This window comes from Haliotis rufescens, unplaced genomic scaffold, assembly GCF_023055435.1.
Source record: "Haliotis rufescens isolate VD_foot unplaced genomic scaffold, xgHalRufe1.0.p SCAF_1, whole genome shotgun sequence".
In the NCBI taxonomy this organism is placed as follows: domain Eukaryota; kingdom Metazoa; phylum Mollusca; class Gastropoda; order Lepetellida; family Haliotidae; genus Haliotis; species Haliotis rufescens.
The window spans coordinates 24,416,789-24,442,401 of NW_025963779.1; the positions used below are offsets into that span (position 1 = coordinate 24,416,789).

General features: G+C 39.4%; 2 protein-coding genes across 5 annotated transcripts in view; one reads left to right on the forward strand and one right to left on the reverse strand.

Annotated features, from left to right (window-relative positions):
* The window catches only part of LOC124131656 (ATP-dependent 6-phosphofructokinase-like), a 36,704-nt gene extending 23,685 nt beyond the window's left edge, over positions 1–13,019 (reverse strand). For all 4 annotated transcript variants that reach the window (XM_046495083.2, XM_046495082.2, XM_046495081.2 and 1 more), the window contains exons 1-10: positions 12,758–13,019; positions 8,583–8,656; positions 6,138–6,215; positions 4,885–5,074; positions 4,375–4,540; positions 3,575–3,619; positions 2,871–2,979; positions 1,336–1,431; positions 888–980; positions 345–470 (exon numbers count right to left, since the gene is read on the reverse strand). In XM_046495083.2, coding sequence (XP_046351039.1) covers positions 345–470; positions 888–980; positions 1,336–1,431; positions 2,871–2,979; positions 3,575–3,619; positions 4,375–4,540; positions 4,885–5,074; positions 6,138–6,215; positions 8,583–8,656; positions 12,758–12,935 — 1,155 coding nt within the window. In that variant the 5' untranslated portion in view covers positions 12,936–13,019. The remainder of the gene's footprint in view (positions 1–344; positions 471–887; positions 981–1,335; positions 1,432–2,870; positions 2,980–3,574; positions 3,620–4,374; positions 4,541–4,884; positions 5,075–6,137; positions 6,216–8,582; positions 8,657–12,757) is intronic.
* A 6,131-nt stretch (positions 13,020–19,150) lies between these two features.
* On the forward strand, positions 19,151–24,168 carry LOC124131657 (60S ribosomal protein L19-like). Its single transcript, XM_046495084.1, has 5 exons — positions 19,151–19,232; positions 21,070–21,176; positions 21,811–22,054; positions 23,262–23,372; positions 23,998–24,168. The coding sequence occupies exons 1-5, from the start codon at positions 19,228–19,230 to the stop codon at positions 24,122–24,124; spliced, it is 594 nt and encodes a 197-aa protein (XP_046351040.1). The 5' UTR covers positions 19,151–19,227; the 3' UTR covers positions 24,125–24,168.
* The last annotated feature ends 1,445 nt before the right edge of the window (positions 24,169–25,613 follow it).

Sequence of the window (25,613 nt, forward strand, 5' to 3'; positions counted from 1 at the left end):
AGGTATCATGAGGACTGGTAGAAATTTGCCATTTTTAGGAGTTTTGCTATTTGTTATCATCATAAGGACTAGTGGACTGAAACTGTTAGTTTCTACCGCTGATATCATGGCACCAAGTGTCGCAATACAACAAACATTTGGTGAATCGTTATGCCACTATTATTCAGAAGTCACAAATGAGATATCTCCTTCCAGTTATGATGAAGGATTAATTGGCCAAGTAACCGAAGACAATATTTTGTAGGGAACAATGCTAAATGAGCTCGCATACAACAGACAGGACAAATGTAACGACAAAGATTCATCATGAAGATGTCAGTTGGGAGTGATCCTAGCCCACCTACCCTCTCCACACACTGCATGAGTGGCACCCTGACAGTCTGGTTTCCCTCCAGGGACACGACACAGGCGGGCGTGTCGGGGTCAGCATCCATAAGAGCCAGCACTGCTTCAGCACCCATCCTGGAACCCTGAAGTATGGAGTCACAACAACGTTCCAATTTAAGGGGGGTCCTTGGTTCTTGTATTTGAGTCAAGTCCCCCCTCCCTGAGGAAGCGAGTGAGGTAAAATTTTACATCACATTAGTCACAGCAGTATCTTCATCATTTCTCTGAGTGCCTTTCAACAGTACCACTGGTACTCCAATAAAAGAGTGAGTGAGTATGGTTTTATGCTGCTTTAAGCAATATTCCTGCAATTTTCCAGTGGCAGGGGACACCAGAAATGGGCTTCACACATTGTACCCATGTGGGGAATCGAACCCAGGTCTTTGGCATGACCAGCAGACGCTTTAACCAACAGGCTACCCCAACGCCCCCGATACAAGGAATTTCAAACCCTGATTTGTGATTTTAGTTAGAAAAGCTAGTGAAATATGTTCACTCACCAGGATCCTGTCAAAGGCAGAGGGACTTCCACCTCTCTGTACGTGGCCGAGCACCGTCACACGAGTGTCATAGCCCAGGCGGGTGGACAGCAGCTGCAGACAGTTGACAAATCTTTAATTATGTCACCAAACCCACTTGTGTGGATTGTAGAGAAGGAGTTATCTCCCTTATATCGAGCTGCGACTATTCAGGTAAGCAGAAACACAGCCACAAATAATACTGAACAATGAAGTCTTTATCTATTGCTCCCAACACAAGGAGGTGAGGTTATCATGGTAATAGTATTCCTAAGCGTATTCACATGATCGTATGTATAATTCTACTGGAATGACAAAAAATTGCATACCAATTGAATAATCTTTTCAGGTCCTGTATCGTCTTACCCTACAATAACAATCTCTGGATTGTGTTACCATAGCTACATTACCACAATCATGCTGGACCTACATTTTTGACCATGTCAGCTGTGATAGGTTTGCCATGCCTGTCTATAGCTCCCTCTGCAACCAGGATGATGTTCAAGCGCTGACCAAAGGATCTCTCCTGCAACATAAAATTCACAGAAAGCACTGAAATAAATTTGAAAACATACAACGAGCACAAAATATGTCTCGAGCAAAAACACTGCATGGCTCACTTGCTGTCATGGAAACAAGTTTGATTTTTTTTCAAAACACAACCTTACTTAATTCAGTAACAAGGGATACCATTTGAAAATGTCATGGTGAGCTAAAAATTAAATGTTAATTTATATTTTTGTTTGTGCTGCAGCTTCATTCTTATCAGCATTCCATTCTAGTCAGTATCAATTTATCTGAGATCTGTGTTACCGGTACATCAGCAGTCCAGCTAGTCTATTCACTTGTCAATACTAACTGCCACTTATTTATTTTCGCAGGTTCCCGATGTATTTTGTGCTATTTATAACTTTCAGTATTCATCTCTGGAGCATGCTATCGGTTCGCCAGTGCTATTTTTAATCTGTCGAAAGTATGTGCAGTCTGTGTTTTTCCATGCACATTAAAGCCAAGTCACATGACCACTTCCTTCCTGTTTATCTTACGACTAAATTTTAATTCCCACCCTCCTTTCATTGTATTAGGGCTGAGTTTGTTACTAAGGTGGGATGTATAGTCCTTTCCATATCAGTATAACGTAGTAGTGATAGGACGCCAAAGCTGGGATGGTGCAGGTCCAGAAACCCCAGGACTTCCGCATCCCAGGGATAATCCTGGGTTCATGATCCAGGACAAACAACGCATCCAATGGGGAAATCCGGGTCCACGACCCAGGGCAACACGTCTTGATGCTTCAGGTCCTACTACTGCTTCACGGTTCATGACCTCTGCATTGTTATGCAACCGAGTCAGCCCCCTAGCACCAATGTGTTCCCTGTTAATAAAATATTTACCGTATTCAACGTATTAAGCGCCCCGTTCTAATAAGCGCCCACGGCGGTATTTGCTAATATATTGGCTAGTGAACAATCCCAATCAGCACCCCTTCCGATTGATCAATGTACACAAGACTTATTTATTTGCGGACAATACGCACTCATGTGTTATATGCACCCTTAATTATGGACAATTAAATTCTAGAAAAATATATCTGCCGTACATAAACATTTCAGGCTGTCAGCATAAACCACGAAATTTATCTTTCAACTCTGTTTTTTTCCACCAAAATAATATTCTAATAACAGCCCCCTATTTCTAATTTTGAGAGCGCCCTGAGCGCTTATTACGTCGAATACGGTATATGTATTACAATGTTATATTGTTGCGGCACAAGTATTATTCCTATCGTATGCCCAGGGGTGAAATTCTTATTTTCTTCTGAAAACATAGAGTTCAGTTTTATATCCATTTATCACCTTTGCACTTTTACAAAGAATGACATGATTCAACCCCTGAAAAAACATGTTATACATGTGATAGGTGATAAGTATATATATACACTGGACCTCTGTTGTGTCAACTGACCGTGGTGAGCTTGTTGCACAGTGTATCCTCCCATCCATCTTCTGGGGGCCACTCAGGGATGAACACCCAGTCAGCCTCACTGGCCAGGGCAGCCACGAGGGCCAGGTACCTACACAGGGATCACAAAGTGTCATGTTAACATACTTTATTTACTGAATGTTTCTACATGTACATGTACTTAGTGAGTTTGTTCAACACTGTTTTAAAAATATTTCAATTACATCCCAACTGTCAGCTTGTGTCAGGAATGCTGAAGTGATGCAGGCCTTAGATGTTTACCACTTTGCTGAAACCCACGAGCCTAGTGCTGACAAACCTAAAAGCAGAATCAGGGCGAACTAGGATTTGAACCAACCAACATGTCATCGGTCAGCAATGGTTTCTTTACATACTTCTGTCAACAGCCTATTGTCATTCAGTTGATTGTAACTGTTACTTAATGAGCATAACCAAACAAACCATTTCAAAATTATCCTTGCTTACTTTGGCAAAATGAAGCACATGTTTAGGCTTGAAATGCAAAAAATAATTGGTTTTGTGTTAAAGCTTTTGTAATGACCAAGCAAATGCAAAATAACAAAAACTTGGTTGATATTTCTCATATTAAAAAACACTTGTGACAAATGCTCTAGTTATCATATAGAAGATGTGATACTACAGAAGATGTTAGTCCTGATGAAATGTGGACAAAGAACAAAACTTGCCCACAGTGTCTGCCCATCAGTTCCAGAACAAACGCCCTCTGGTGACTGTAAAAATACGAAGACACATACTGAATATAACAGCAAGGAAATCAAACTGGAGCTTCTGTAAGAAGTCATAATACATCAATCATTAAACTAACACAGTCAAGGTTCCTCTCACGACAATTGCATTTAGAAATCAAACATGACATGATATTTCCAGTGGCCTATCACACTCATTCAACATGTGCACATTTTCTTACATTAAGTAGGTAAGAGGTCCGTAAAAGGGTCCGTACTGTACCTTGTCCAAACAAAACTTCACAGCATGTAAAGATATATGACATTATAGCTAAAATGGATAGAAGTATCATTAAACCGCCTGCATGTTATCAGAAATGAGCGGGCCAGTGTAACTTGATAATGCCCTCATATTGCTTGACGACGGGCCATTATCATGCCCGTTGTTAGGTGATGTCATAGGATAGGTGATGTCACGTTCAATAGTGATGTCATCTGGTTTGTTCAATGACTTTTCCATATTTGTAAAAGTGGGTCAGTGACATTCGTGTTGATTGCAATAAATGTTTCGAAAACCGACATTTCTTTTCTTTTCATTTGACAACAAATTCCATCCATTTTAGCTATAATAACGTCACGCTATTTTTCAGGGCATTATCATTTGCAGAAACCCTCGGTCTTTTCAACTGCACTTCTTCGTCGGGCAGTTAATGGAAGACCTCTGGCTTCTGCCAATGATAATGCTCTGAAAAATAGGGTTACCCTTATAACAATAGGAAAAGGCAGTGGTATGGACTGACCTAGAGGCAGTGGTGGTGATGGCATCCACAGCCTCGATGATCCTGTGGAGAGCTGTGTCAGTGCCTATAGTCATGTCAGTACCACAGAAGTCGTTGTCGATGGAGCCCACCATACCAGCAATGTTCAGGTGGGAACAACGGTCGGCGCTTGACTGCGGAATCTTTCCTAGTGTAACAACAAATGATGCACGCAATGACCAGGACAAGTTCATGTACATTGATATAATGATGTAGTAATTGTGGCCGTAGAGGCTGTTAACCTGTCAAGCCATTGACTAGTTATAGTTTAACCTGGCTAGAAATCCTTTCTCCTCAGTCTAGTAACATGCACTGTTTTGGCATTCCTGACAGAACAAATATCTTGTGGATATCATCTCTTTCAACTGGACAAAAGATTTTCTGTTATTTACCTAACACAACCTTTGATGAAGGTTGCCAAATCTCCATGCAGAGAGGTATGTCCATTAAGAGAAAGAAATCAGATTGTAATATAATTGAAGTGTTTCTAACCTTCTTTGACCAGATCAGCGAGGAGGCTGGACCATTCCTTCCTGAAGAGGTTGGCGCCGGTGAGACTGCCATCACCTCCAATCACAACCAGGTTGGTGATATTCAAGTTGACAAGATTCTCTGCTGCCTGAAGACGGCCCTCCCTCTCACGGAATGTCTTACATCGGGCACTTCCTATTACCGTACCTCCCTGACAATGGACGGAATTGAGTTAAACAGCCATGTATCGGAATCATCAGTGTCAGAGCATGCTGATACAAGTATTAGTCAATCGGTTTATTCGGTGTAGGCCATCGGCTTATATCATACCTCTTAGGTATCACTCTGATGCAACATTTTGGAAAAGCAGGGGTGCATTTGGGGATAAGAATTTCAAATCCTTTCTAGAATTCCTTCCACAAAGCAATGATGGTGACAATAGCTTTAATAACCATACTACCGTATATGACGTAGATAAGCCAAATTTTGAGGACCAGAAAAAATATTCCATAGAAAGGGGTCAGCTTATCTATGGGTTACACTTTTATCAAACTCTTTTTCTGTTGGTAGAGAACTACATCATATCGCTTCAGGTGCTGAACAACGCCATAACAATATTATTGAATAAAAAGTTTGATTAAAAGAAATTAAAAAAGATTACGTAGATTACAAACGTGAGTTAAGCTATTCACTTAAACACTTTTCATTACTGATGCTTTAACAACAGGATCGACGCGTAATTCAATATGGATTTGTTGATATTCTATTTCCGATGACAGTTCATGACAAGAAGTAGTTTTAGTCCGTTTTATCTACCGCACATAACATTTTGATACAGATTTCAAGGACCAACTTAATACCTCGGCTTATCCTGAGATCGGCTTATCTACGGTTATATACGGTACATCCCCAATCCCTGTGTTCTGTGAAGTTTGTCATGCTGTCTTGTTCTTGATGTCATCAACATGTGGGTACTTCAAGACAAGGTGCAAATGTTCCAATTATTATTTACAGCAATACATCATTAGTTTATGTGACCCTGGCAGAAGACCGGCCTATGTTTCAACTTTGACACATTTATGGGACCTGGGTGCAGCTAGGTTTTCATGTCAACATGCAAAGGGTGCAAATTACATCAAGTTCCTTTAAACAAGCCCTGCCAAACAATGTTGGAAGGAACGTCGAAATGGTCTCAAAAGATAGCTGGCTTCAATGTCAACACTATAATACAATGCTCATTATGACATGGGTAAGGCATGGGTATAATATCTCACCAGCTGCATGATGCCGGAAACACTGGCCCAAGTTGCCAGTTGAATATGGTCACTGCCATCAACCATCCCCTGGTAGCCCTGGAAACAAAATATAGTCAGTGAGTGAGTGAGTATGGTTTTACGCCACAATATTCCAGTAATACCCAGGCCGGGTAACACCAGAAATGGGCTTCACACATTGTACCCATGTTGGGAATCGAACCTGGGTCTTCGGCGTGACGAGCAAACGCTTAAACCACTAGGCTACCTAACTGCCCATAACAAACAATGGAGAGCTCTAAGTTCTAGTAAATAATATACCATAGTCATGTTCACAATCTGAACTATTTGCGCAACCTTCAGTGTAATCATTGGTGGGAATGAGCAATGAATGTTGTTTATGGGGTTGTCACACAACCTTCAGTGTAATCAATTGACAGAAAGTGAGTGAGTGAGTTTGGTTTTACGCCGCTTTTAGCAATATTCCAGCAATATCATGGCAGGGGATACCAGAAATGGGCTTCACACATTGTACCCATGTCGGGAATCGAACCCAGGTCTTCGGCGTGGCGAGCGAACGCTTTAACAACCAGGCTACCCGACCGCCCCAATTGACAGAAAGAGCAGTCAATGTTGTTTACACTGGCGTCACTCAACCTTCAGTGTAATCATTGATGGGAATGAGCAGTCAATGTTGTTTACACTGGCGTCACACAACCTTCAGAGTAATCATTGATGGGAATGAGCAATGAATATTGTTTACACTGGCGTCACACAACCTTCAGTGTAATCATTGATAGGAATGAGCAATGAATATTGTTTACACAGGTGTCACACAAGCTTCAGTGTAATCATTTATGGGAATGAGCAGTGAATATTGTTTACACAGGCGTCACACAACCTTCAGTGTAATCATTGATAGGAATGAGCAATGAATATTGTTTACACAGGTGTCACACAAGCTTCAGTGTAATCATTTATGGGAATGAGCAGTGAATATTGTTTACACTGGCGTCACACAACCTTCAGTGTAATCATTGATGGGAATGAGCAATGAATATTGTTTACCCTGGCGTCACACAAGCTTCAGTGTAATCATTTATGGGAATGAGCAATGAATATTGTTTACCCTGGCGTCACACAAGCTTCAGTGTAATCATTTATGGGAATGAGCAATGAATATTGTTTACCCTGGCGTCACACAACCTTCAGTGTAATCATTTATGGGAATGAGCAATGAATATTGTTTACCCTGGCGTCACACAAGCTTCAGTGTAATCATTGATGGGAATGAGCAATGAATATTGTTTACACTGGCGTCACACAACCTTCAGTGTAATCATTGATAGGAATAAGCAATGAATATTGTTTACACTGGTGTCACCGACCTTCAGTGTAATCATTGATAGGAATAAGCAATGAATATTGTTTACACTGGCGTCACACAACCTTCAGTGTAATCATTGATGGGAATAAGCAATGAATATTGTTTACCCTGGCGTCACACAACCTTCAGTGTAATCATTGATGGGAATGAGCAATGAATATTGTTTACACAGGCGTCACACAAACTTCAGTGTAATCATTGATGGAATGAGCAATGAATATTGTTTACACTGGCGTCACACAACCTTCAGTGTAATCATTGATGGGAATGAGCAATGAATATTGTTTACACTGGCGTCACACAAGCTTCAGTGTAATCATTGATGGGAATGAGCAATGAATATTGTTTACATTGGCGTCACACAACCTTCAGTGTAATCATTGACAGGAATGAGCAATGAATATTGTTTACACTGGCGTCACACAAGCTTCAGTGTAATCATTGATGGGAATGAGCAGCGAATATTGTTTACACTGGCATCACACAACCTTCAGTGTAATCATTGACGAGAATGAGCAATGAATATTGTTTACCCTGGCGTCACACAACCTTCAGTGTAATCATTGAAGGGAATGAGCAATGAATATTGTTTACCCTAGCTTTTAAACATGTTTAACTTCAGGCCAGGCACACCAGCTGTTGAAAATATAAGCAACAGAGTCCATGTTCAGAAACTATGATACACAATCAGACATGTCACAGATTAAACCTATCAACCCTCACAGGGTACTGGAAACCTGCTTGTACCAGAGTCCCCACAAGTATCATTGTCACTAGAGAGCCAGCACTGGAGAGGGTCTCATACTTTTTGTGTTAATTCCTGACGAATGTTGACAGATGATGGACAGTGATGAAAAAACAAGCCATCATCAGTCACAAATATGGTATGACATGAACCACAACTCTAAACAATCCTCTATTTTGACTTTATACATTTACTATTTACTCATTCCCATCAATGATTACACTGAAGATTGCTATATAGTATCATTAAATGGACGAGTGGACTATAAATGTATATACCTGTTATTTTGATGAACATTATTTCATTTTGAAAATGTGATAATTATTACTGTTACCTCTTTGATGAAGTAGACTTTGGTCCCAAGGAAGAATCCCATACGGACCACTGCCCGCACAGCGGCATTCATACCTGCAACAGAATAGCCGGCAGTGGGGAAAATCAAATTTAAGATGTATGTCACTCAATATCTGAAATATTTGTGTAAGCAAAAGGGCTGTTACGATTCACTCGCGTATTCGGTGAATCAACCGTATCCCTTCATGAATTGATTTCGCTACTCGTGGTCACTAGAATTGAATATTTCCCAAAAAGAATTAAAAGGTGTTTTGTTATCTATCAAAGCAAGATAATTATGTAAAATGGAATATATACAAGCCATGCAGTAGTCTGTTGTGTTGGTCATCTACAACTCCACCTTGGTGAAACGGCTGATTGTCCGTAACGCTCATCAATTATTTGGACCCTAAAGGTAGCGTTGTACCGAGCGATCACTGTATTTTTTTGCAACCATGGTTATGCAGTCATGTGCATTTAAATACCCTGTACCTAAAAATATCTGTAAGAAGTTATTATAGGCAAACAGAGATTTCTTCAAAGACAACAGTATTATGTTTTTAACTTGACAGTAATGTAGTCACTGGTCATTGTCACATTTGAGCAGATACAAGTAACTGGATAAGTGCAGTATATAAATTATTATTATTATTATTACTATTATTATAAGTGCAGTATATAAATGTATATATCTCAGTCCTGTTATTCTAATATAAAACCTCTAGCATTTAGCTACAAAGCTAGTTGAGTATCTTAACTAATATATATTATAACAGCAATGATTGGGATATTCATGAGGCAAAATATTGTTTGGTTATTGATTCTGTTGATACTAAAATATTGAAAGAGGAAAAGATAACCTTTTTGAAGAACATAAAACTACCGTGAAATGTCTTCTTATTATATTTTTCCCCAACTTACTGACCCAGATTTTGTCAAAAAGAAATCACCAGTCTAGAGATCTTGCCGAGCCGGTAGTTTTAAAGTTGTTGGGTCCTTATACTATAGCCTGCAGTAATGTGTGTGTATTTATTTGACACATGATATTTGATACCATAAGGTGGCATGTGGCCCTGTGCACAGTGCACAGGTAATCAGGTGAAGTTAAGCAGTGTTGGTCGCGGAGAAGTCCTTGGATGGGTGACCGCGTTTCGGCAGCTTGGCTCATGAGTTTCCATGGCTTCGGTCCTGCCCCACACTGAAGCACATGTAACACATGTGGTGTCTCCTTGGGCAAGTGACTTTGTTTGAAATGTGCCCCTTTTCACCCAGCAGTGCATGGGTACCCGGTAGGATGAGATGACGATGTGGTTGTTAACCTTATAGCACCGAACAGACATCTTGGGTTATATACTCCCCAGGGAGCTGAGAATGATTCTTGAGTACACACTGTGACCGGGGGAATAAATAGGTGGTGTGGAAATATGCGCAAAATAAATGGCCTATGTTTGACGTGTTTGACTTTATAAGCGCCCACAGCAAGATTTGCTGATATATTGGCTAGTGAACAATCCCAATTAGCACCCCTTCCGACCCCTATTCCCATATAATACGCACCGCTTCATTCCCCTATTCGCGTAAAATACGCACTCGTGTGTTATATGCACCTTTTATTATTGGCAATCAAATTCTGGAAAAATATTATCTGTCGTACATAAACATTTCAGGCTGTTAGCATAAACCACTAAATTCATCTTTCAACACTTATATAACGACGTGCAAGCATGACTGTGTGTGCGTGTGTGGCTGCTTGTACTAGTCCGGACTGATGCCGATTTATAGTGCTCGCCCACTAAGCTACCATACTGTAGTTTAACATGAATACCCCACTCAGACACAGCATACCGACTCCAAGCCGACCAGTCCTTGTTTTAGCCCCTTAATGCTGAGTGCCAGACAGGGTAAAAACAAGTTCCATCTTTAAACTCATGACGCTCTACCACTTGACCACAGAGGCGGTCTTTCACTTTTTGTGACTTCAATAGGTACTAGGGCTGTTACGATTCACTCATGTATTCGGTGAAACGAACCGTATCCATACATGAATTGAATTCGTTATTTGTGACCACTAGAATCAAATATTTATGAATATGCAATCATGTGCATTTACATATCCTGTACCTAAAAATATCCACAAGAACATATTGTATGCATAGATTTCCTCAAAAACAACACTCTTATAATATTTAATTTGACAGTATTGTGTTCACTGGTCATTGTTGCATTTGAGCAGATACTAGTACCTGGATAAGTGCAGTATATAAATGTATAATATATTTATAATGAACTAACCATGTCAAATACTGTATGTTGTTATTTTTCATTGAATATAACAAACAATAAATCAACTGCTGACTTATTGTACTCGTGATTTAATATTCATATTTGTTACCCTATATTCATTATATGAATTGTATTCGCCTCATAGTGTATTCATTGCAGCCCTAAAAGGTACAATATAATGAAATATTAATGACAAAGAATTCCTGTTATACTTCAGAGCTCAGGAATATGTACAGTGGTAGAAACTAACAGTTTTCGTCCACTAGTCCTTAAATGCTAACATATAGCAAAACTCTTAAAAGGGTAAATTTCTATTAGTCCTTATGATACCTTAACCATTGGGCAGTTTGGCAGGGACTATAGGACTAGTGCCAATTTCTAATTCTGATGTATATGTTAGTTCTGTGAATAACAGCATGGTACCAGTATCTAATTGCAGGATTACTGTCAGAGTTAAACACTGGCTCAGACACATGAAATATATCTCCTATTTTCTGATAATGCTCAAAATGAATCTTAAACACTAAAGGTGAAGATACAAGAAGTTCTTGTGTAGGAAACTACAATGGAATACTGGTTGAGCAGACCAGTAAATGTTACAAAATTCAAAACTGTTAAAATTATCAAACACACATACCATATTTGCCATAATAAGCATCCTGGGTGCTAAGTGATAGAGTTTTTTTTCACAGTACAACTAAAAAGTAAAAATAGCCCTCACATACTTGAAAGGATTTCACCTGCCCATGCAAGATGTCATTTAAATTCAGATCCAAATGATATCATGAACACGGAAACAGAATTTTCAGTCAAATTATTGAATTCATGACCATGCATTCAGTCACTCACTTGTGCTTAAAATTCATGAAAATACAATACTTTAATGCAAGGAAATGGAAGCCTGTACACTTGTACTGAATGGAAATATTGGCAATAATATTTACCTAGTGGATGTGATGATTGGTTATCAGATTGCTGATCTATATTCTAGAATTATACAAATAAACACAACCAACCAAAATAAAACATCCTTCTTTTAACTTTGACCTTATTAAGAAATTACATCTGCAGTTGCAACTGTTCCAATATTGATGATTTAAAATTGCATCATGAACATCATTCACAATTGCAGAATTTGCCAAAAAAATTCTTAAGAAAGTTTTTTTTTTTTCTTGGTCATTTTGACTGGATAACACTTCCCAGCCACAAACATTTGAAATTGGCATGGCCTTGAACTGAACATGCTGAAGCCCATTGTAACACCGCATGTTAGGGGGAAATCAATACACAAAATAATGTCTCTTACATAGTAAATGTTTTCCTACATATAGGCCTATATCCTTTAAGTCTTGGTAGCCAATGTGTGACTTGTATTTCCATTCATTGAAACATACATTAAATGCAGCGTACACATTCATGTTTGTTATTATTGTTGATACATGAGGGTCTCTGTGACCTGCCAGTATCACTTGGCATGATCCATATGAACCCTCACGACATCAAACCAGCTTTTAATTATGTGAAATCCTTTCGCGTCTATGACCAATTCAACAAACACGCCCATACCAAGGCATTGCATAAAGTCGCATGTCCTTGTCGCTTTAATGTCATTCGGCAGTGTCACAATTTCACTTATCATAAACACGAATTACTGGCCTATCGATCTTAACCATAAGGTTTATCCCAAAATTACATGTCCCACACTCTAGGCCTAGCTCTACGTGTATTGCATCGTATAGAACTGCTGGCTGCAGCTATAATGATCTACTCTTTTCAATGGCATCGTCTGTCGCATATGTCGGTTCTTCATATGTTTCAAATTAAGACTCTCTGTCGCCAATAAAGCTCCATATTAAACAATACTAGTCAAATGAATCTCATAGCGACTCCTACCTTGGGAGTCCCCTCCGCTGGTGAAAACGCCGATGCATTTTCCGGAGCAGCTCCCGGGAGCTAGGCTGGATCCCTCTTTGCCTGGTGTAGCCATGACACTGTCTTTCCTTGACATCACACGATGCCGCGGGTTGAATGTGGGTAACTGTTGATCGTTGAACACCGCGTCAGACTCCATGTTTGGTGATGCGACCTTCACGTTTTTGTCAGACAAGCAAATCGACCTTCGTTTACGTGACCTTGCTGTCACTGTCTCACGGAATGACGAGAGATGTTGCGAGATTATATAACTAGTTTCCGTCATCTGCAGCGCTTAACTATTTTGCGCAACTATATTTGTTCAGAGTAAGAGCCCAGTTTAGCCGGTAAAATAAACGGCTCTCGGGCAAAAGGTTGCGCTCAACACAGTGCGCAGACTTTAACTTGTTGGTTGGTTGGTTTGTTGTTAAACGCCGCACTCAGCTTTATGACGGCGGTCTCTAAATAATCGAGTCTGGACCAGAAGGTATTCAGGATAAGTGTCGTTTCTTTCTAAAATGTAAGGCGTTTTCAGTTTGAAAACATTAAATAAACATCAGAGAAGTTTCAAAACATGTTGGGAATGTATTTTAATTGACGGAAAAAGAAAAAAATATGTAGGTGTCAACATTGCACACAATTTCTTACCACTGATTTTCAATTTCAGAATATCCCACAAGACAATACAAATATATAGTATCTTCATTTCTTGTTGCCTAGGAATTTCTCAGAGTTCGCTGTAAGCATATAATTTATTTGCCTGAAAATATATTGAGAAACGGCATAGAGAGAACCCCTTTGACTTGCATGGACATTCTACACCATGATGTTTCTGGCAACCCCACAATGATTGAGAATAGGACCCAAGTATGATGTCGCAACTAAGGATCGTCGGGTCGCCAGGCTCGGTGTCTTAGGGAATGAAGGTGGCACATATGTTTGTTTGACACATAATATGCCTTATTTGAAAGGGGCAGCCAGACTTGGAGGGACCCACAACACGTTTTATTCAAGACAGTGGGCGACGTATTTCTGTGTGCAAACACTAAGGCAATATATTCCTGAATGTTCGTGAGCAAATTATTTTGCAATGCCTTCCCATCTAATCTACACTTACGGCTGTGAGGTGAGGTGAGGTGAGGTGAGGTGAGGTGAGGTGAGGTGAGGTGAGGTGAAATGGGGTTCTACGTCGCGTTCAAGATTATTGCACTAAGTCTTATATAGTGACTTGCATGCACGTGTACGTACGTGTGGGTGTGTGTGTGTGTGTGGGCGTGCGTGCGTGCGTGCGTGCGTGCGCGTGCGCGTGCGTGTGTGTGTGTGTGTGTGGCTACTTGTACTAGTCCGGACTGATGCCCATTTTATAGTGCTAGCCCACTGAGATACCATGCCGTAATTTAACATGAATACACAACTCAGACACAGTATACTGACTCTGAGCCGACCAGTCCTTGTTTCCGAGCGCCAGTCAGTGTAACAACAAGTACCCTCTTTTAACGTCCTTTGGTACCACCCCGGACCTTCCGCTCTCCCGGAGGAAGTCTTTCGGCTATTAATATATATATGGATTAATATGAATGGATATGAACACTGTCCGCTGTGACTTTGCTGGTCCACGTAGACTAACATAATAAGTATTGTTCCTGAAATCAGCTGCCTGAAATATAGTGAAATATAAGGTGCAATAAAACGAATTCTGTAAGAGACCATCAAGTATTCAAGGACTCTCAAGTCTCTCAAGAATGGGGTTGAGTATTAAATATAATTTGTTTTATTAAATATATGCTAAGGCGTATGTGAGAGAGACTATGGTCCCCGTACAGGGAGTAGTAGACTAACATCTAGTCTCTGAAATGAACATATCGTACATAAAAAAAACAGTTGTTCAGTTATCTTAATAAAAATATAATAAAAAGGAGCCCAGTGACTCTCTTCATTTTCAGAGGCTGATACTGCAGTGATCTAGACTTGCCAAACATTATAGACTTGCATGAGCTGTATTTGATATATATTTGTATCAGGGTCTGTAAGACAGACTAAGGGAGGAGGTCACTGTGTCTCTGACAGGATCCCGGCGAATGGCACATATACAGTGCATCATGTGAACCTAACTACATGTATGAATAAAATCTATGAGCAAATCAAGTGCAGTGTTTTTTTATGCTTTATTCGTGAGGTGTAGTCTATTTATCAAAGTAATTATAGCCATTACGTCAAACCCACAGGTCCAATGAAAATTTAAATAATGAACATGCAGAGTATTATGTTAATGAGCCTGTTAATAATGCCTTGTGTCACTCCTGTCCAAACATACATTGTAATCTCGCCATAAACTCATTACAAATGAATGATGCTTTGCAAAGGTTTTACATTGGTTTTCCTACAACAGATACCAAACCCCATGAAGTAGCGGTTTTAGTTTTGTAACCCGATATATCTTGAGTCAAGCATATAAAGGAGCCTTTGCTTTAGAGACATGTTGAAGATAGACAATTAGGTAGGTAGTCTTGTTTGTTGTTGAACGCCGCACTAGGCAATATTACAATTATATGACGGTGGTCTGTAAATAATTGAGTCTAAAGCAGACAATCCAGTGATTGACATCATGAGCATCGATCTATGCAGTTGGGATACGGTGACATGCATCAACTTTTAAGTCAGCGAGCAAGACCACCAGATCCAGTGGTATAGGTATGTATGTATTTGATCTTGTATGCTCAAAATTACTGTCACTCACTATTAGATTTGTTTGGTTTGGTTTGTTTGTTTGTTTAACGCCGCACTCAGCAATATTCCAGCTTAATGACGACGGTCTGTAAATAATCGAGTCTGCATCAGACAATCCAGTGTTTGACATCATGAGCATCGATCTATGCAACTGGGATACGATGACATGGTAGGTAGGTAGGTAGGTAGGTAGGTAGGATGACTCGATTATTTACAGGCCGCCGTGATATAGTAGGTGTTTTCTGACTGCGACAAAAAAGGGTGTGTAGAATTGTCGATATCACATCACAAAACAAAATACGTGACTAACTGCAGGAAACGGCTGACGTGAAATATCGACTGGATTGATAGGCGACGGAAAAGACAACGTGTGTTTCCTCTTTCATAAATAGTACTTTTCAAAGTGTTACGTGATATTTAGTACGTTTCTATCACGGCGCGAGGCGAGTCTTGTAGCAACTCCGCAAACTTCAGGTAGTTCATTCCTGTTCAGAGTCAAACATGTCCCAACTTATCATAATATGTCAGATTTGACAAAACGGGTGAAATTAAATGTGTACTTCCTACAAGGTCAGTTGCGTGTCACAATTAAGCACATCGTTTCCTCTACGTTGAACGATATTATAACTTCTGTCTCGAACTCTCTGCAAAAAAGCGCCAAACAATTTCCATTGTACGATTCTGACTTCATCACAAGTAATGGTAGTTTTATTCAGATGGTGTTATTTTTTAAACATCGTACAAAGGCAGGTTTATAATGAATCCAGAGAAATGTTACTTATATTGCACATTAAAACTTATATATATCTGACCTGTTGAACAGGAAACCAAAACACTTGTATCCGATGTTGAAGCTTCACTCAGGGAAGGAAACAATAAATGTTAAGTTGAGTAATGTTGAGTGGTGTTTTCGGCACTTAGTTCACAGCGTCTCCGGCTATAAAGCTTACAGGGCCACGGTGATTTAAATACTTGTTAACTAACCTTGGGATGACCTCTCAATGTTAATTAGCAACGTTGAACAAATAAACCGACAGTGGGTGGGTGAATTTTGTTTTAGTCACAATCAGCAACATTCCCGCTGTCATGGCCTCTGGACCTGGAAAAGTGTTCGACTCTGGAGCAGGCAAACCAGTGGTTGATAGCATGAACAACTATTTTAATGCACGGCATCCGAGAACAAGTGCACACATACACGTGTATCGGACCGGGGAGGCGAAAATCAGCATTATATTGGTACCGTCGAGTCAACGAACACAAAACGGTTAATTAAGAGTCGGGGCGGGTTAGCAAAAGACCCAGCTAATCAAACCATAGCACCAGCTTGTCGACTATACATAAATCGGACAATTCAGCAATCTTGTCAATATGGTGCATTTCATGAAGATTTATTAGTATTTGAATGTTCATAAGATAAACTCAGCGAGAGAAAATAACCTTTTTAGCCCACTAGTCCATATAATGATAACATATAGCCAAACCATAAAAAGGGCAATTTTCTACTAGTCCTTAGGATACCTTAACCATTGGGCAGTTTTGCAAGGACTATAAGACTAGTGCCAATTTCTAACGCTGTAAACTAGTTGTTTGTTTTTATATCTCGCCCAGGTATTAATCACAAGTATAGGATCTCCTCTCGCATCCTTTTCCAGCAGTACCGGGTAGATGAATATACCGTTGTGGTACTAGAACTGATAATGCCCCGGAATCACCCAGAAAAGACAATTACGAGTGATGGTTTTCTATCGATTTGTTTGAACCGAAATAGAGTCATTCGGGCTTAGCGACATGCGTTAAATCTGTACTAACTAATCCACGTTTACGACTGGTTCTAAAAGAAATCCAGGTGGCGGCGATTCCTGTGAACGTGTAACCGTTTGGTTTTGGTTTGGGCAACCAACATCTGGGTAGATACATCACACAGTTACAGAGATGCGGCAAGCGGGGATGCAGTAGTCGCTCTACACTCGATGATAACCAGTCACACATGTCTTACATCATGTCAGTAGATGGTATTGGATGTACGCATATAACATGGAGTAATCGCAGGGGTGGATAATGCATGGTCTATTGATGAATCGTAGGGTGTGTTGGTTTGTATTCGGTCTCTTTGTTTGTTTATTGTTGAATGCCGCACTCGGCAATATTCCAGTTATATGACGGCGGTCTGTAAATTATCGACACTGGACCAGACAATCCAGTGATTGACATCATGAGCATCGATCTACGCAATTGGGATACGATGACATGCATCAATCAAGTCACGAGCTTGACCACGCGATCCCGTAAGTCGCCTCTTACGACAAGCATAGTCGCCTTCTACGACAAGCATGGGTTGCTGAAAACCTATTCTAACCCGGTACCATCTGCATGTCATTTCTTTAAATTAAAAAAAAAAAATGAAATCGTGATATTCGAAGATCCAATTCTTGTTATCAATTCATATACTTTACAATATGGTTGCGCGTGGTCCCGCGTACAACACACCAGGTCACAAAACAGGCGAAGTTAAGAAAATTGCGGCGAGTGGTTGGATGGGTGACCGTGTTCGGCAGCTTGTATCCGAAGAGTTTCTAGGGCATCGGTCCTGCCCCGTGCGGAAGCAAATGTTGCATGTGGTGTCTACTTAGGCAAACGACTGTGCAAAATATGCACTATGCGAAATGTGCACTCAGCAGTGAATGGATACCCTGTATGATGAGATGGTAATGGGACTGTTAAGGTTCTAGCGCCTCACAAACAACTTGGATTGTATACCCCCCAGGGAGTTGGGAATAAAAATCGAGTAATCGATATAATGTAGCGCGTTCAGCATGCTTTAGGGTGTTGATTTTTTGCATTAAAAATATGCACATTATTATCATTGTTGTTGTTGTTGTTGTTATTATTATTTCGAAATAACAATTTCAATAAATGCTGCCGAATGGTGACTGTGTATGAAAGATATTACTCAGGCAGGATGTCGAATAATCATTGTCACCTATCAAACATTGTTTATTATAACCACTCTAAATTTGCATATGTAACTAAGAAATGAAATTTAGTTTGAATGGTAGTATATTATTTATTCTATATCTGAGACTTATCTGAAAATCCGACGGTGTAAAACGCAATGATCTTAATATCAACATAATGTATTACGTGGTAATTTGGCAAAAAAATCCTAAAAACAACAACTTCTTTTTACTCAACAAACAGAAACTAGTGTCCGTTACCGGTGTTTTATCAATATATTTTCGTTGAAATTGACGCAATATACAAAACATAACTGAAATTATATAAACATATAAAAAAATTAAATATGTCATTGAACAGTATTGCTTAACTTTTTAATTGCACCCCCTGACATTGTCGCGATAAGCATTTTAGCTATTTCATTGTCACTTTATGCAAATCAAGATTATTAGAGAACAATTTCATTTTCAAGTGACTGTACATATCATTGCAATCAGAACATCCCAGGTGGATCAAGGGAGATAATTCTAACATGGCATGCGTATGAATATTGTCTAAGTTTGCACTGTATAGACCTATTGTTTGTATACATCCCGTTAACATAAATATAATTCATTGTAAAAGCATATTTTATTCTTCTTTCAATATAATTACCATTCTGTCATGAAAACTCACACGCAAATCTGCCGATCTATTTTTAACAGTGCTGTCACACCACGTGTTAGTATCCCTCCACTTCCTCTTTCTCAACAACGTGAAACGAAGCGAACATGAGGTGAGGCATGGTGCTGTAAAACAGCCTCATCGCTGTATCCTGTGTACACGTATCGGCGCATTAGATTTAAATTAGAAATAAAGAATGACTTTCAGAGTGAAATATATAAAGAGTGACCGAATTTCAACGCGACATCACATACTGTGGTCTCAAAATGTCTTGCCCGAAGTGTCGAGCTTCTTTCAAAATGGCGGCTCCCATATGAAAGCACGTTTTACTTATATGATTTTCTGATCGTCGTCAATATGTCTGATTATCGCTTGTTTTTTAATATCATTTGATCTACATATTGTCTATTTATGCTAAGGTCTATTATTATCTGATAATGACACTGGCGACTTAAATGTTATTCAACATGTTCAATGATTTTAGGAACTCGTACAGTCAGGAGGCCTAATGACTGGTGTTGGCGCGTATTTAGAAAGCTGGTGGACTCGCTTTCAGTTTGATGGCAAAATATAAGGAAGGCTTTCCAACCACAGTAGATTTGGATTAAGTAAAGGTTAAAGTTACTTAGTTATTAATGACAATTTTAGGCTATGATCACTACTAAGACCACTGCAGATGGATACATGTGCGTGTGACACGTCCAAATCCGGGGTAGAATAGGTTTTCAGCTACCCATGCTTGACGTAAAAGGTGACTATGCTTGTCTTAAGAGGCGACTTACAGGATCGGGTGGTCAGGCTCGCTGACTTGGTTAAAGCATGTCATCGATCCCAATTGTCGGATCGATGCTCATGATATCAATCACTGAATTGTCTGGTCCAGCCTCCATTATTTACAGACTGCTGTCATACAGCTGGAATATTGCTGAGTGCAGCGTAAAACAACCAACCAACCAGCCAAACCAACATGTCATGTAAACTGTAATAATGCAGTTGGGTTACTGGTAGCTTGGCTAAACATGCAAAAGACAATGATAAGAAAATGATCAAGTCGTGGCTGCAGGTTACCGGGTGAAGTGCTATTGGTGAATCCCACATAACTCTTCAATCTTTAGGCTTTGATGGTTGTTAGTGTTAGTGTGATTTACCCTCAACTCTATCCTCAGACCTTGGGAGTCCCTTTAATGATCAAGCACCCCTTTCCGATCCTTAGCCTATTTATTCTGATGTAAATATGTAATACTTTTTTCAAGGTTTTTTTAGTTTTGCAAGAAAAGTGGTTGCTATGAATGTTGCATTAATATAAACACTTGGGTGCTGATCACAAGGGAAATTGGCACTCAATATGCATGAGAGCACATTGGGTTCTGTGGCAAAATGTTGGGTTAATTCACTAAGAAGTCTAAATTCTTTGATAGGCATTTAGAGGTTGGTATACTAAGTAAGTACTAGTTAAGCATTGAGCTGGTGACACGAGTTCACTTGCCTGGTATATTGTAGTACTCTATAAGTTCTGTGGTAGGTTTGTGAGCAAATTGTGCTGATGTGTGCTAACAATATCTGTGAGACCGTGACCATGATCTTTTCAAAGGTTGTTTCATTCTTTCTCACACATGAAAGTTACACAAAACTGTTTTAAGGATCTCATTTTATATCCTGGGTAGCAAACCAGTCCGGTAAATAACCAATAAGAGTTGTGGGTAGTGAGATTACACATTGCTGCAACAGTAGGGAACCTGAGAAAAAGAGAGTCCCCTTATAGCGTATGTTGTTGCTGATGTCGTAAGGTACTGGATTGCCTGGACCTGTTACAATTATTTTCAGGCCTTTATCGATAGCTGCAATTTCGCTGACTGGTGGAAAACAACATTCACCTTACTTTTATTTGTTTATTTATTCTATGTGAAACATGTTTTGTACTACAAATTATTACTTTTTTTTTTTTCCAGCACGCTTCGTTTACAGAAACGGCTTGCAGCCGCAGTGCTCAAATGTGGTAAAAACAAAGTGTGGTTGGATCCCAATGAGACCAATGAAATTGCCAATGCTAATTCAAGTAAGTATTTTCTGTGTTTTTAGAGTGAATAGATTATCAAGAATGGCTGTTTTGCTTTTTTTGCACAGTAACTGTGCAATATCACTAATGAAGTCATTTTATCTCCATTATTTTGTGAATGATACATGTATTATAGTCATGATATTAGACTGAAATGCATAAAGGTACAGCCATAGTGTTTCATGTATTACTGCCTTGAATTCAATGACCACTACAGGGTTTTTTCACAACGCAGAAATGTGCTTCCAGTAGGTACAAAAGTATAGAATGAATGCAGAAAAAATACATTTTGCGTCCGCGAGGCATGCACAGTTATATTCATTGTACCAAATTCTTGACAAAAATATATATATACTTGTTGTTTCTGTAATTAAAGTAATGATTAAATCTTACAGAAAGGTACACTGTACTATTTCATTAGAATAGGTCTTGAGCAACCCATGTTTGCCTTAAAGATGACTATGGTTGTCGTAAGAGGCAACTAACATGATCAGGCTCGCTGACTTGGTTGATGCGTGTCATCGTATCCCAATTGCATGGCTCAATGCTCCTGATGTCAATACCTGGATTGTCTAGACATGATAGAGATTAATGGAAAAAAATGGTTATGTGAAATTTATTTTAAACTTTTCAGGACAGAATGTGCGTAAACTAGTTAAGGATGGTCTTATCATCCGGAAGCCTGTCAAGGTACACTCCCGAGCCCGTGTTCGCAAGAACACCATCGCTAGGCGGAAGGGTCGTCACATGGGTCAAGGCAAGAGGAAAGGTACAGCTAATGCCAGAATGCCGGAAAAGATCATCTGGATCCGCCGTATGAGAGTCCTCCGCAACCTGCTTCGCAGATATCGGGAAGCCAAGAAGGTCGATAAGCACCTGTGAGTATTTCATGGCTGTATCAAACATAGCCAACCAAATGGGGATTCGGGGTCCCCCATCAACCTATGCATATCGGACAAGGCGTCTTAATGAGTCTGGTAGTCTCATACGGGTGACTTGATTGATGGGGTGTCAGCTTTTCCTGATGTCGTGGATTGTTGTTCGTAATGTCAACCACTGGTTGTCCAGACTCAATTATTTAGCTTGTATATAGCCTGAATATTGCTTGCTGCAGTGTTAAACAATGAACAAGCAGTCATAGCAATTAACTTGTCTACACTGCTAAACAGGACGAAGAAACCATTTTAAGGATCCATTCTATTCTCACTACCACTCAGTAAGGACTATTCAATTAAACTTGAAGTATAGGAAGCTAGTGTCTGTAGCTACTTCACCCCCAAAATGGTGAAAATTGATCAATTATTGTCAAACACCTAATTAGCATCCCATTTTTTCTCTTTGAAGACTAAATACTTGTTTCTCTCTTTGAAGGAAACATCCACCAATAAACTGTTGTAGCATGAGGCTTTTCTACACTCAACCATGAGTAATTTCTAACTATGAAATAAAAGTGTGATTTCACCTTGATCAAACATGAATTGTTTTGGACTGGCTTTTAAATGTTGGTAGACCATGGAGACTTATAATTTGTTGGATCATACCTCCTTTGTTTTCACATTGAGTTTCAGGGCTACTTATTTACCCATCATTATTGATCTTTTGAAGACACAAAACAAGTCCTGATACTGCTTTTATGAATAATAATAATCGATAATAGAACCTTGTCATCCTTAAGTTTCATGTCTTTGCAAAGAATATTCAAAAATTGAGTTCAAGATATATCTAGCAGATGGTTCTTGATGTTTCTCATGATGGCATATTGGAAATATCAGAAGTTTTTATCAATGTGAATGAAATTTTACAATAGAAAAATAATGACTAAATAACTTAAGATTTTTCAGTTTTCAGGCTTGAGAGGTTTTTTGTTTTTTTAAGGTATTGGTAAAAAAGTATTTTGTGGACAAATCTTGTTTCATAAGATGATCTTCAGAATACAGTATAGTACTGTTATGACGAACTCAAAAGGGACCACTTAGTTTAGTTCTTAATAACTCGTTTTAGCATATACATGGAATATATACAGTTCATTATATCCATCAGTTTGTTATAAACATAGTTACTTTACTATGTGTGTTTTTGTTTCAGTTACCATGAGTTGTACATGAAGTGCAAAGGTAATGGCTTCAAGAACAAGCGTGTCCTCATGGAGCATATCCACAAGAGGAAGGCTGAGAAGCAGAGATCCAAACTGCTCAGGTACTTACAAATGTCACAGGCAGTGAGGTAGCGGAGTGGTTAAAACAATCAGCAATTTTCCCTAGAACCTGGGTGGATTAGACACATGTAATGCCCAGTTTGTTTTCTCTGCTGGGGTGTTGCTAAAATATTACAAAAAGTGGTGCAAGGTTGCGAGGATGTCAAACTTCAATGTGGAGACAATTGTGTCAACTTGGGTCGACAATCAAGAACAGTAGTAATAGTATTGTGATAGCATTGGTTGAAATTGAGCATGAACGTTAAAGTGCCTTTGTCATAACACTAAAGTTGAGGGTTAAAAATTGGGGGGATCCTTAGATTTAGACATTACAGGATAGTCATTTATTTCAAACACTGGAAAGTATAAACGATAACATTTACTCTGCAGTTTGGGCAAGTGTTGAACAGCTGCCAGTCCAACAAGGACCCAAATTTTGATCAACCCATGTGTAGAACTGTACAATGTGCAAAAATACTTTTGGTGCCCCCCTGCCATGATAACACTAAAAAATTTGGTAGTTTTGAGTTTTGGAGGATGTTGATCATCTGTCAATCTTATCAGTTGTCATTTAAAATTTGGATAGAACCGCCGCTTTGTAATACTGAGTTATCTTGCTTGTTACAGCGACCAAGCCGAGGCTCGCAGACAGAAGGTCAAGGAGGCCCGCCGCCGTAGAGACGAGCGCATTCAGCAGAAGAAAGCAGAGATGCTCAAGTCCTACCATAAGGAGGATGAGGCATCCAAGAAATAAGCACTTCTGTACAATTGGTGTAAAATAAAAAAAATTAAAAGACATTTGTATATATTTGTGATCTTAGATTTTTCTGTGCATGCTTGTTAGTTTTAACGCTGCACTCAGCAGTATTACAGCTATGTGACGGCAGTCTGTAAATAATGGAGACTGGACCAGACAATCCAGTGATTGACATCATGAGCATCGATCCACACAATTGGGACACGATGACATGCATCTACTAAGTCAGTGAGCCTGACGACCTGATCCTGTTGGTCGCCTCTTATGACAAGCAAGAGTTGCCTTTTACTGCAAGCATGGGTTTGTTGTAGGTGTATGAGTTCTTGATGAGTCAAATCTTTAAAACGTAATTCATCATCCTCGTGTAAATTAATCATAAAGGAAGGATGTCTTTCTTCCAATGGATACCTATCTAGGTGAAAATCGGAACTTGATCAGCCAAATAGCCTCGAGGTTTCTGATCATGCCTGATTTCTGCAACTTGAGACCACTTGAACTGAATTGAAGTGATGAAGATAGTGCCAGTATTTGGTTAGTGGATAGAAAGGGAGTACCATCAAAGGAATGTTTGTGTTTTGTGTTCTTTTTCTGTTTTTTAATCAAATTTTTTCAAAGTTGAAAGGAAGTTCAGCAGAAGTATTTTTAGAACCCTGACATCTGACTCAAGAAGCTTTCATTTAGATTGGGCAGTCAACATTAGCCTAGTGTTCACCTGCTGCCACCTTCTAATAAGTGGTTTTGCCATAGCAGAGGTATCGTTGAGAGTAAAAACTGATTCCAATGAGATTGCATTTAAATGGGTCACCACCACATTTGGTTGGTCATCACATATGTATTATTTCCTGTATTGCAAAGGGAAGCTATTGGGACACAATCAGTTATATCAAGGTCATCCTCAAGGTTAATGACTGGAGAAAGTTTGTTTACCGCCTAATTTGCTTAATTCACTGCAGGCTCAAATCTGAAAAGATCCTGATTGACCTAAATATGAGGTCAAGGTCACATTTAGGATGATTCATAAAGATTGTTCGCCATTTTCACAAAACAAGACCAACTTTCAATAGCTAATGATATACATGTATATTCGTTTTTGAATTCCACCTTTAATTTTCTTGGCAATGTTCTTGAAAAAAATATTGGGTTCATAGTAAAGCCAGTGTCTTCGCTAGTAGAATGGAAACTTTGTACATTTTACCCTCTTGGTGCGACATTAAAGTGGCAAGGTTTTTGGAATCGCATTCCTCTTCTCATTTGTATTCGTTACCAACCCCGTATCATCTCCCCGACGCAAGGGATTTAACTGAACTGACTTTAAAAATTCCAGCGGAAAGTGGACTTATATAGTCAGTTAACTCTTTGCCTCAGTAATTTGACCCCATATGTGTCGAACACAAGATGTTTGTGATCGGCAGTAATTGAGGGCAAACTCCGTTAAAGGGAGGCGTATATTTCTTTCTTTGAGGCATGGGGCTTTGTTTCAAAGTTC